Raw genomic sequence first — 14,277 nt, 5'->3', positions numbered from 1 at the left:
AATAGGCAAGATTTAGTCATTTAAAGATAATTTTAAAGATACTGATTATAAGCTATGTTAAAATACATAAACATATATTTATGATAAATATATTGTATCCCCAGAAAAATCTACTTTCATACATATTATGTATATGATAGGTACCGTAATTTAATACTCGTGTATTTTTCTAGATACTAAACATAATACTTATAATAAAACAATCAATAGATTTACTGAGGTGGGAGATAACGGTGTGAAAGATCCCTTACTTGAAAAATTGTACTGAATTCCACACCACCATAGAGGTACAGTACAATGGCGGGTTTTTTTTAAATCTGTGGTTTTCCTTTTAAGCTTATTTCACAGTACTACGTTTTAACTTAATTTTCTAAGCATAACATATTATACAAACTACAAATGACTATATCTACATATTGTTATCTAATTAAAATTTAAATGGAGCCTCAAAACTTTATATAATATAAAACAACCGAAATAATAAAACTACCTACTATTATATTTCTAAGAATAATACTCACTCTCTGAAATGCAAGATATTAAGAAAAAACATTACCTACATAACATATACAAAATACATAAAAACATTTTATGCAGGTGATTGAGGTATTTTTTCTATTTACATTTAGTCAATACCATTAAGTACGGACGATATCCATAATGGTAAACCTACCAAATAAAATGAATTGATTTTACAGACAAGGGGTGCAGAGAAATACTGTTATATTATGTTTATACCTACATCAGATTGAAAATGATAACATTTTTATAATATAATAATATTATTTGGTACTTACTTTAAAAGCAAAATTAATAATTAGTAATCTTAAAATGTATTACTCCTACTTACCTAAAATTCACTGATTATAGGGACATAATAATATGGAGTTAAAATAATATTATAATACCTACATTGAAATGCAACAGGTTCACTATAATTAATTATTTACACAGGTACCTACTAATATTATTTTGTATAAAATAAAAAAGATAAAAATAAATATAAGTAAGTAATTATTATTCATTGGACGAAACCAACTGAAAGAAAGCAAGGCGGTTCGTACCACGAAAAAGTCGTGAATATTATTGAAAATACTAGAAAACATTTTCTGCGACTATTGTATACCTATATACTTCATACACAAAAGAATAGCTAGTTGTATTTAAAATGCATGTCCTGACTAAATATTCTTTTCGGGCAAAAGTTATTATTAGTAATTTATAACTACAATATAATTTATTATAGACGAAAAAGATGCAGGTACTCATACGCACAAAGCAAACCGACTGCACGCTGTGCTTTTTTGTTTAGGTCACTCGAGGTAGGTATCTTTTCAAATGCACATGTTCCACAAACTGATGTATACTTTACACACCTTGTAACAAGGGTCTGTATTTAAAATCTGGGTAAAAAGGAATTTTATGACCTGCCCGATGATACCGGCCCTTCCGGTGAAGTGTTTTGGAATAAACGCCTTATGAAGCGAAGTTAACATGATAAAATTAACACTAATAACATTACATTAAGGGTTATTTTGGCATTTACCGTCAGATGCATTTGAAAAATTTATACTTCAAGGCTCGTCATATTATGGGAGGCTTTGGCCGAGCGCATCTGTCACATAATTAAATAGAACAAACACATAAATTGCTCTCGCTGTTCTAACAAATAACATTTTATAATAGTGTCTCACTTTACAAAACTATTATGTGGGTTTCTCTAACGTATATCTTTCTACATAGCCCTATAACTGTCTTATCAAAATATCGATCAGACTTTCGAATTTTGATTAATTTTACATAGAAAACATTCAATTCAACTACTTATACATTTCTATTATTATGCATAAGCATTTTATCTACCAATAGCTAAAAGTAGATTTTTCTATACATAATAATAAGTGGGGTATCTATCATTTTAGGACCTAAACAATCTGCGAGATCTTCACGGCAACAGAAGTGTTAAATAACATTTTTTACCAAATAAAGAGATTCATATAGGTATCTTATCTGTATTAAAACATTACATTTTCAAAACGTTTTTAGTGTAATTGAATTGGTAGCCATAGAAAAATAATTACTATGCCTATACATAATATGTATAATATATACTATAGGACGAGGCCCTGAGCCAGGGTCTGTTTCTTATCATGATGTGGCATAGGGCGGTTTCAATAATCAATAATTATGACAGCGGAAACAATATTTAGTAAAGAAAAAATACATTTCCGTTTACAATCTTCAAGCAATCTAGCAGATTTTAACTGGGAAAGGTCTCCGGCAACCGTGATAACATTATTAATAACTCTTCTAGACACCATATTTCACATAAATTATCAGTTTTCCATGCTTTTATACATCGTTTATTAATGGTTCATATGTCCGAAAATAGTTTTTTCTTTGGAGTTAAAGACGTTTAAACAAATCGCTTTTAATAACGGTTATTACTCACGTTTGATTGATCGCATTCTGGCCAACAAATCTAAAAAAATAGCTTTATTATATGTGTCCTCTAGCTTGGTGATAGATGAAGCCAGTATTAAAAAACGCTGAGTTAAATTGTGTTTCCTAGGAAGAGTGTCTGAGGATATTTCAAGAAAAATAGATAAAAATCTTTTCAATGTAACATTTTACAAACGGGACAATCTTTTAACACTAGGATCAATGAACATAAGTATCTTATCTATGATGAACATATAGCCTGTGCCAAAAATGGTAATGACTTTTCATCTTTTTGACATCATTTATGTTTAAATAATCACTCGTTTAACATCAGTAAAAATTTTAAAATCCTGCATTTGAATGAGAAATCTATAAAATTCAAAGAGATTGGACTCATAAAATTGGTTAAACAGGAAATCCTAGAAATTAATAGGTATAAATTTTTGCCCAATTCTAATTTTTTAAATGATCAATTATATGTTGTGTCTTCTCCGTTATTATACCCTATTTAATATTTGGGATTGTTATAACATAACTTTATGTATTGTTTTATTTATTATTTTAATTTTTATTTAATTTTTACTCATATTTATTGTATTTGTTTTTGTATTCGATCTTACTTCAATAATTGATAATATTGTTTATTTTATTATTTTTTTATATATTTTTATTGTAAAATTTTGACTAAATCATAAATATTTTTTGATATTAATGTTATTGTAAGTGTCGATTGTTTCATATTTTGTGTTTTGTTAATATTTTAAAATAATTTGTTTAATGCCCCTGATATAGTATGAAATATTAATGTCCAACCTCATTAATTTTAAATTAATTTGTTATTGGGAAGGTATTATTGGACGGATAATTTGTGTAACTATTGTTATATTATTTATGTCGCTTTGGATTTTGTTTGATAAAATATTGGTTTAAAAAAAATGTATTCAGTTGAAAATGTCCCTCTGAGGCGGACGAAACCGGTCCTAATTTATTGATTAAAAGTGGAATAAGTACTCCAAAAAAAATTGCGTTTTATTAAATTAAAACAACAATATATTCTCAGGCCTAGAGGCCCAAGACAGTCCCCAATGTAGTTTAACAGTAGTATATTTAGTAATAAAAGTGAAATAATCACAAACAATCAGCCTTTGAGAAAATCACATAAATATATTGTGTCCTCACTGGGAATCGAACCCGGATGAAAGGCCACTGCACTACGAGAGTATCAATCGACAGTTCAGACTCAATAATTACAGTGTGTAAAACAACCCTCTTCTCACATAGTTTTGTATTAGCTGACGGCGGAGAATTTCAAGAATCTGCGGCATGCCTTCCTGAAATGTGGCCGGCTCACGCATTTTTATTTCTGTGTACGTCAGGCTAAAAATTCCCAGAGCAAAAAAATGCAATATTTTTGTTACAAATTTAATGAATGTATAATGCGAAACACCTTGAATCTAATTCAACCTTTTTCGGCATCACTTTCATATTTCATAAATATGAAATAATAGTCATCTTTGTAAGAGATACCTTTAAGCAGACTATGTCACCAGAGTAATCCTGATATAGTAAATTTTCCAATCTCGGGATAGACTTGCAAGCTTCTATCAATGATGCATAGGTGAACAATAAAACTTCTCGGACATGTTGGAAAGGGGGCTCAAACGCGATCGTCTCATTTATGAATACTACGTTTATAAAAAACCCTTGATTGATTCCCTAAAAAAATAAATACAGAATTAATTTAACAATACATATTAAGTAATTATATCCATTGTTAGAGTTAAACCATTCGAATTTTTTCAAACTGTGTTTCCTCCATCCTTATGATACTACCTGCCCATCTTAAGCATACTCCCTTAACAATTTGTACTATTCTTGGCTTGATAAACAGGCGATAGACTGTGGTCAGCAGTATTCCTCGTAAAAGCATATAAAACATTTACATACCAATATTAACTCTATTTTAACGAAAATGCGGTTAGTGCTATTTATTTTATGAGGACAGTATAGCGACCAGCGGCGGCTTCTCTAACACCATGCATGTGCGCTGCACTCCTTTTTCCCAAACATCTCTCAATGTGCAACAATGCTATTCATAAGTCATCACTCGTTTATCGCAATTTAATCCATGTAAAGTACCAAAAGCATGCCATTGAAGCACCCATTGAACAGTAATCGAAAACTAGCGCTGTGGTGAGCGACCTAATATTGATCTTGGTTTGAAATTCATATTACACTGTGTAATAACAGTTCAACCCGACACGACGTGAAACCCATAAACAACTCATAAATACACAAAATTTTATGGCCTTTTGAGACGCAGCACAAAATTCGACACAGAAAAAAACAGTTACGCGGAAAAATGTAGTAACTGAGATTTAGCAGGATTGATAAAAAATAGATTTTTTTCATTTAAACCTCATATAAATTCATTGAAAATAGGCTGATATTGAATACAAATTGATTATCAACACAAACATTATGGACACGATCCTTAAATCGTTATATATTTGCAAATATTTGAATATAATTTATAAAAAAATAATATCTTAGTTACCATGTTCTTTCTCAAAGTGAGTGAATTATTATAACAGACTAGCTGAAGTACCCGGCTTCGCACAGGGTCGCTTCGTGGTTATATTTATCTTAGATATTTAAAAAATAATAAGAGGTAATTATTTTTTTAATATTAAAATATCTGTGTAATACAATATATCAATATGAAAATAATTCTAATAGGAGTAAAGGTCAAACAAAAGAACACTAAATTAAAATCGAATCCAAAATACGCAAACGTTATTAATGTTATTAATATGCACTAACAAACCAAAATTGGATTAAACGAACTTTGTATTTTATATAATACTAATTTAGAAACCTTTGCAGGTGTGCGCACAACAACTTACAAAAATTTCATCGCAATCAGATGAATGGTATAAGAACGCATACGAATAGAAGAAGATAGAATAGATGAAAAAGTGGTTGCCTCAATTCAGAAACCTTGGCGGGCGTGAGCACAATACTTGATCAAAATTTCATTGCAATCGGATGAATGGTATAGGAACGCATACGAATAGAAGAAGAAGAAGATGGTTGTACTAATTCAAAAACCTTTGTGGGCGTGCGCACAACAACTGGTCAAAATGTCATCGCAATCGGATGAATAGTATAAGAACGCACACGAATAGAAGAAGATAGAATTGAAGAAAAAGATGAAGAAAATAGTTTTATCAATTCATTAACCTTTGCGGGCGTGAGCACAACACTTGATCAAAATTTCATTGCAATCAGATGAATGGTATAGGAACGCATACGAATAGAAGAAGATAGAATATAAGAAGAAGATGGTTGTACTAATTCAGAAACCTTCGCGGGTGTTGGCACAATTACTGACGAAAGTTTCATCGCAATCGGATGAATGATATAGGGACCATACGAATAAAAGAAGAAATAATGAAGAAGAAGAAGAAGATGGTTGTACTAATTCAGAAACATTTACGGGTGTTACCACAAAAACTGATAAAGGTTTCATCGCAATCGGATGAATGGAATAGGAACTCATACAAATAGAAGAATATACAATAATACAAATAGAAACCTTTGCGGGTGTTATCACAACAACACTGGCGAAGGTTTCATCGCAATCGGATGAATGGTATAGGAACCATACGAATAAAAGAAGATATAATGAAGAAGACGAAGAAAATGTTTGTACAAATTCATAAACCTTTGCGGGTGTTGGCACAACCACTGACGAAAGATTCATCGCAATCGGATGAATGATATAGGGACCATACGAATAAAAGAAGAAATAATGAAGAAGAAGAAGAAGAAGAAGAAGATGGTTGTACTAATTCAGAAACCTTTACGGGTGTTACCACAAAAACTGATGAAGGTTTCATCGCAATCGGATGAATGATATAGGAACCATACGAATAAAAGAATACATACATAATAAAGAAGAAGAAGAAGATGGTTGTACAAATTCAGAAACCTTCGCGGGTGTTGACACAACCACTGACGATCGGAATCGGATGAATGATATAGGGACCATACGAATAAAAGAAGATATAATGAAGAAGAAGAAGAAGAAGAAGATGGTTGTACTAATTCAGAAACCTTTACGGGTGTTACCACAACAACTTATGAAGGTTTCATAGCAATCGGATGAATGATATAGGAACCATACGAATAAAAGAAGATAGAATGAAGAAAAAGAAGAAGATGGTTGTACTAATTCAGAAACCTTTACGGGTGTTACCACAACAACCGATGAAAGTTTCATCGCAATCGAATGAATGGTATAGGAACAATACGAATAAAAGAAGATAGAATGAAGAAGAAGAAGAAAATAATGATTTTTCTAATTTAGAAACCTTTATGGGTGTGCATACAACCACTTACCAAAATTTCATCGCAATCGAATGAATGGTATAGCAACCATACGAATAAAAGAAAATAGAATGAAGAAGAAGAAGAAGATGATGATTTTTCTAATTCAGAAACCTTTATGGGTATGCATACAACCACTTACCAAAATTTCATCGCAATCGGATGAATGGTATAGGAACGCATACGGGACAGATACACAGACAGACAGACATACAGACAGACAGACATTCATTTTTATATATTAGTATAGCCTATACTCTTCGCGAAAGTGCAAGCAATAAGTTGACAAAGTTTTATCGCAATCGGATGAACGGTATGGCAGTGCATTCAAAACGAACAAACAAACAAACAAACCCACAAACAAATATTATTTTTTATATATTAGATGTCATACTTTTAACAATGTGGCGCGGAGTTTTATTGCTTTTTGTAGACGAAGTAACTGACGCCTTGTCGAGAGTCGAAAAATACGTACCTACCTATTCAAAACAATCGACAGTTAAACTTTTTTTTTAAATATTGTCTTCAAATATTTATTTACTTACAATACAATTCAGTATGGTTTCTGTCGTTGCGATCTATGGTCCGCTTTTTTAGGTGTTTTGTCATGTTATTTCGATAATTTTGTTCATAAAAATAAATTTTGAATAAAAGATTCATAATAATACATATAATTATAGTTTAATCAGTGAAGTGTATGCGTCTTAAAATGATGTCGGTAAACGTAGACTTTATCAATAATAATAATAAGAGTCAGAATAAAAAAAGGATGGTCCGATGACATCTGTGTGAAATCATGACGAAAAGTGTTTTTCAACCATTAAAATAATTAAATCGTCTTTAAGAAATACTTACCATGAATCAGGACAGACTTAACTGTCTACCTATGTTAAGCATTGAGAAAAAACTTTTACAAACAGTTCCAGACTTTAATGAGAAGTGATTGAGGTGTTCGCTAAACAGAAACAACGCTGAATTGATAATCTTTTTAAATAAGGTAAGAAAATTTTTAGTGCACCTCCAATGAAAGCAATTTTGGAAACCACCGGCCGCCACTGATAGCGACCAAGGTTAGTATAGGTAAGAATAGCTAGATTTATATTTACCCCAATATCCAGAATGTAATTAGTGTATTCTTCAATGGATTTTAAGCACAACGTTTGCAGATTATATGTCATTATACTAGAGAGACAATCGTAGAAGCTTTTCATTTTCTTCGGTTGATTTGTGCTCGGAATTAACTTCTTTTTGCTACCCTAAAATAATTTCACAAGACCATAAGTAAGATTACCTATTTGAAATTGCATTCAAACATAAAAACAAGCAGGACCAAAGTTGAGACAATTATTAATTTATCAAAGTTCTTTGATTTCCATTTTTTTTCTGCTTTTCAAAATCGGCTCTTTATTAAATTATCAACATCAGATTGGCAATACTCTGAGCCAACACCACATTTCACAGTTGATAAGGATACACTCATTTGACCCGTGACAACTGACCACGGTCGGTCTGTAACACAATTGGCTTAAGCACATTACCGACCTACGCTTTTCTCTTTGGAATAGTTGGGAATTAATTGTAATTAAGTCATAGATACTTTGAAAACCCTTCAAATATATACCTAATAAAAAAAACTTGAAAAACTATGCATTTGATGGCCGTACGTTTTGATCACAGGTGTTCTACAAATCACTTCATGATTCGTGTATAGATAGGGTTAAGAATAGACTACTAAAAATATTGATAAATAAAAAAATATCTCTACTACCTGCAGGAAAACATTTTGAATGGTTAGCAGCCATTGATTATTCAAAACCGAAATGGCACTTTCAATATGATACTTGCATATAAATTGAAAGTCTGTTACTGCATATGCCTCCTTCGCTTTGACTATGTCCTGCATGCTTACCAATCTCAGATCGCTGCAAGAAAAATAAACATTATAATATTTAATAGGTACCCCGTTTACAAGTACATTAATTTACTGCTGACAGTACGTATTATCGCGACCATAATAAGAAAATGCACATGTAAACATGTGTTATCGTGCAAATTGCAAGATTGCATGCATGGATCAAAAAAGTTCAGAATTTTCACGCAAAAATTTGACTGTGTGACATTTGCACTCGCGCAGTAGAACGATAGTGGCGAACCTGCTAGTAAAAAAACGAATTACATCGCGCAGAGACTCATTTTGAGGGTAACCAATTTTCACGATCTATCAAATAGTACCATACTATGACAACATTGCGTCACGCTTACTCTTGAAGAATGAGATTGGCAAGACAGTCAACACTTTTACGTGTACGATTACGTCAACGATGATTATCGAGATATTTTCAAATACTCATTATTTGTAGGATGTTTCAGTTTCTTTAGAATTATCTTCAAATGTGTTAATCGTGCCATTTTTTGAATAATAAAATGCCTAATTCTTGTCAAATTTGGGATCACAGAGATTATAAATATATTTTTTTATCGTAAATATCTCTATATAATCTTAACATTAATTTTACTAATGGTTTTATAAATGCGTTTAAAAATTAATAAACCCAAAAAATCTTAACACCACTGCACATGGATGTAAGTACTGAAAAATATGACTATATTCTAAAACATTAGATCGAGAGGTTTAAAAGAATACTATTTTATGTAAATAATAAAAAAACTTTATTCTTTACTATAAATATAAAGGATAATAAGGCTTCAAAATTATATAAATTTAATTGATTATCTACAACGTTTAACTCGTTGGATGTGGACGACACGGATGCCGTGTCCCCGTTAAAAAGCCATTAGATGCAATTAGCAAGTTATTTAAATGTGGTAATTAAAAATTAATGAAAAGGTACACAGTGATTGTGTTAAGGAATGTCCAGGCTTATGCTCTGAAAATACCATAAAATCTCCATTTTGACCTACGTGGGGCATGTGGGCCCTTAACACCATGTAAAAATTAAGAAACACAAAAATAAGGAAAAACGGGTTACCTTCTGGGTGTGGCTGTAAGAAGGTGTAAATCTTCAGTGTGGAGAAATATGGGATAAACTTAAACACGTGTTGAATAATATATTTTCAATATTTGCATCTCTATCATAATATGACATATAAAAGTATGCCACATAAACGAAACACGCATTCAATATTGGTAATATATTGAAGCACTCAGTGGGCTTTGTATTTCTTGCGTTTTATGGCCTAGCCGTCATTAAGTCATAAGCCAAAACCTACTTCAAAATCTTGGCCTGTGGTGACTGGCGTTCACATTTCTATCTTATTAATCTGTGGTAGAATCAAATCCATGCTAACATTAATTTATCATTAAATTGTCCAGTGCCCCATAACGTGAATAAACTAAAAACAATTCAAAGTGTTGTTTCAATATCACCCTACCTTTAAAATTAATGTGGAATGCTCGGCAAGAAAGACTACAGCCGGCATCATCTCTGAAAACAATGAGATTTATTTATTGAACTTTGAAATTGAATTACTTGAACTGTTTCCACCAAATGTCCAAGACTTGAGCTATGCAAGGATTTATGCTGTGAAGGTTTCTCTCGAGGAAATGTTTTGCAGTCTGTACCCGACTCAGCCATGACGCGTCGCGATCATTCAATTCCAATCGCTCGCTGGTCACATTTTCCTCCAATGATTCTTTCTAAAAAATTTGATATATATAAGTAGACAAAATTATTAGGAATTGCCTACTATAACCATATTACAGTCCGGTGGCGACGGGTGGAGGTGGAGATCCGACATAAATAGTGCACACTAAACTTTGTCAGTAATATAATATATTTGTTGTCATTGAACTAAGAATATAAATTGCTTTTACATATAAAAAAAAAAACAATATATTTATTATTTTTTTCACCACATTAGTTTCTAGCAAACTTTATATAGATAGATCCTACAGTTTAAAGGTATCTGAGCCATCTTTTTAATTAGGGTCCATTGTAAGACATTTATTTAACAACTTAACCCTCATCCAAGGGGTAGAAATAAGTAAAATAAAGACATCCATGACTACAAAAGGCACTGATAGGATCCAAAAACATAATATGTTTCATTTAAAATATAAAAAAACTGATCTGACTAAGGTTTGAGCCCAGTCCAGTCTGCGTACTACATTGTTAGTCCAATGTATGCCTACCACTCAGTTATGTTATTGGGTTACATATAAATTGTATATAATATTATGTGTCGCTAAATTTCAAAACCCGCTAAAACACTTTATGGAAATAATTAAGATATATTAAGGATATATTATAATATATCAATGGATTCGTTTTTAAAATCCATACACTAAAATTGTATCGCCTCTTTCGAAATCCGCTACGATCGACTGTCATCTGTGAAACAAAATCAATGCGTCTCTCAATTCCCGCTGTAACACTACGTGTAACATTCAAATACTTTTTAGTTCAAAAAGTTTTTAATGATTTTCTCAAAATAATGAAACGGCAAAATACTACATTATAATATTTTGCCGTAGCACAGTTCACCGTGAGCTGTCTTACTGGAAAGAGACAGTAATGTTTTAATTTTATTAAAATCAATAAGAACATTAATTTGATGTATTGATTGGTATCAAATATTTGATTATAACTTGATACTTACGAGCACCTAACAGAATTTTATATAAATTATACGATATGATTGTATTTCTTATTTACTTACCTAACAATTTTCTTCTATCTTTCCCTTTTTCTTTCTATTTTGTATTTTATTTAGACATGAATTTGATCTCAATATTATACGGCGATCTATTTCATATACTCTCACGGTGAACTGTGATACGACCAACTGCATAATATGTGCAAATATCCGGACACAATGTTGCTGAGGTGATTGTTGATAATGAAAATAGCGCGATCTTATTAAAATAATAATCATTTTTGTTATTACCGTGTTTCGGTCACGCAGGACATAATCTATAATCGCTTTCTTCATACTCATCATGTAGTCTTCTCTCATTTCATCGGTTTCTAATAGCAAGACGTATTTCCATTTCTTCAATTTAGGAGAGAGCAGATTATGAACTCTATAATATAGATATGAATATCTTTTCAATGTCATTGTCATGCGAATTTTAATCTTGTTTGAGTAAATGTATGTCTCAATTCTGATGGAATGCGTATGTTAATCTAAAGAATATACAAAAATGATAATAGATTCTAATTTTCTCAGTGGGCCTTCCTCGTTGCTGACTCCAAAGACTCTCCATTAAGCTGCAGAATTTACTCTGATACTCACCTTTACTTGCGAGAATTTTCCAGCTATTCTTCGGTATAGTCAGCAGTGTTTCCCAAAACATGCTAGCAAAACTTTAAAAGCATTTAATTTACCGGCTTATCCATCTCTTGGTGAATAATTGAGGTGCTGAAGATTAAATGACTTATAAAGTAATGATTTCCTTAAAAAGCCTATTACATAACGTTTGAACGCATGAACTCAGGATTTCGAAAATGGTCTTATGTTACGCTTTTCGCAGGATTCCTCAAAGTCAATGTTGAAACCGTCTAATGCGTACTGATCTCTCTTATTAACGATTGTTTAATTCACTTCCCACTTACCTGATCAGAATTTTCTTATCCAAAGGTGCAACATGCACAGCTTCGATGCCGTGTTTCAAATAGTAATAATGGCGCAAGACTTGATTCACATGAGCCGAAGGAGTCTCATCTTTTTCTTCGGGAAGCTCATCGTGGACAATCAGATTCAAGATTTTCTCTCGGAATTCCTCTCGGGCCTTGCATAATTTCCTATATGACTGCATTGCTGAAATGATTTGTCATCTTATTTATTTGCAAGCTGGAAACCCATCCGAGGACTTATAACAATTATTTTTTTCAATAGAAAGATATTCAAAATATAAGAATATTAGATTCTTAATATTGAAAATAGATAATTTTGAAAAACCTCAAAAACATATGTATCAGAAAAAATCGCAGAAAAAATCGTAGAAAAAATGTTTTTTTTCTAGTATTTTTTCAAATAGTTTATTTTTTTAAATTTCGGTAACGTTTTATGAAAAGAATCGAGAATTCTAAAAACACTATCACAGCAGAATGTCTACATTTTGCTTAGGCCCTGTTTCTATCCCATATTGTAAAAAAAATAGAAAAACATTAATTGTACCAAATGAATCTTTCATTTGGACGAGAAACTTTACCAACAAATCAAGCCACTAAAGTGTGAAGAGATCCTATCTGAGATGTTATCTAAGAATCTAAGATAGTACCTACCAGCTAAACTATTTTGTTAAATAAAACTATTTTTTGTTCAATAAAATACACGAGATTTATAAATATACCATTCAACAATAATCAACATAATTCGATATCTACCTACCTTAACTATTGTTGAAGCTTCTAACCTAGATTGCGAAGGATGTCGGTTCAAGTTCCATTTGGTATAGGTAGATAATTATTATGCTCAATGAAGAATGTTAAGAACATTCTTAAATCATATCTCTACTTATTGAGTTATTTAATATAATAATATACCTACCTTATTTTAGTGAATGATAAGTTAAAATAATTTTAACACTAACCATTTTCATGGTGTCTCCGTCTCGGTGCCTCCTTTGGTCTCAGAGTAGATGGTTTTTTGGGGGGACCGGTTAAAAACAGCAGTTCTTTGGGTAGTGTATACAAATCGGATCTTGGCTTAAAGTCTTTGGGTAATTCCAATTTTGGCAATTTTAAAATCGTTTCACCCTCCAAAGTTATAGACTTTCTCATAGTAGATGGATTTTTGGGGGGAACGGTTAAACACGACTGTTCTTTCGAAAGTGAAAACAAATGGTCGTCTCTAGGCGGAAAGTCTTTACGTAATTTCAATTTTGGCAATTTAAAAATCGTTTTGCCCTCCAACGTTATGGATTTTCTCACAGAAGATGGTTTTTTCAGGGGAACGGTTAAGCACAGCGGTTCTTCGGGTAGTGAAAACAAAGGTTCGCCTCTTAGCTGAAAGTCTTCAGGTAATTTCAATTTTGGCAATTTTAAAATCGTTTTGCCCTCCAAAGTAAAAGATTTTCGTTTCTTGGGTCGTGTTTTATTAATCTTTACTGTGTGAAACATTTTATGGCCAAAAAAATAGTTGAAGTACCTATCACCATTATAGAAAATTTTAGGTAAGTACCTACCTACGAATAATGAAATGTGTATTAATAGAAACTTAATGCGTCAATTACATTGAGCTTCTTTACGAGCTCCTTGTTGGCGAATTTACAATCTGCCTGTAAAGTCGCCCAGTGTCATCATTGAACAAGCTAACAAGCAGATTGTAAACAATCTACCGAGATAAGTTGAAAGCCGGTCAACTTTACACGCTACACGCCAGCGTGTGGGCATACTGCGTCTGCGCAGTGGAGCGCAGTAGCAACCTCCCGGCAAAAAAATGAACTATGTTCTGTCAAAATAGTCACTAGCTTGTTGG

General features: G+C 32.0%; 1 protein-coding gene across 1 annotated transcript in view; it reads right to left on the bottom strand.

Moving 5' to 3' along the window:
• LOC147065891 (dynein axonemal heavy chain 7-like) overlaps positions 1-12,613 on the bottom strand; it is a 109,434-nt gene extending 96,821 nt beyond the window's left edge. Inside the window, exons 1-3 of the mRNA XM_085955679.1 lie at positions 12,411-12,613; positions 11,743-11,878; positions 10,418-10,492 (exon numbers count right to left, since the gene is read on the bottom strand). Of these exons, the coding sequence (XP_085811805.1) occupies positions 10,418-10,492; positions 11,743-11,878; positions 12,411-12,613 (414 nt within the window). The remainder of the gene's footprint in view (positions 1-10,417; positions 10,493-11,742; positions 11,879-12,410) is intronic.
• Positions 12,614-14,277: the final 1,664 nt, after the last annotated feature.

The sequence above is a fragment of the Rhyacophila brunnea genome, unplaced genomic scaffold (assembly GCF_057557595.1).
Source record: "Rhyacophila brunnea isolate RB1 unplaced genomic scaffold, BYU_Rbru_1.0 scaffold_5, whole genome shotgun sequence".
Taxonomy (NCBI): Eukaryota; Metazoa; Arthropoda; class Insecta; order Trichoptera; family Rhyacophilidae; genus Rhyacophila; species Rhyacophila brunnea.
The sequence above is the reverse complement of the archived record's forward strand: the minus strand, read 5'-3'. Positions and strand labels throughout refer to the sequence as shown.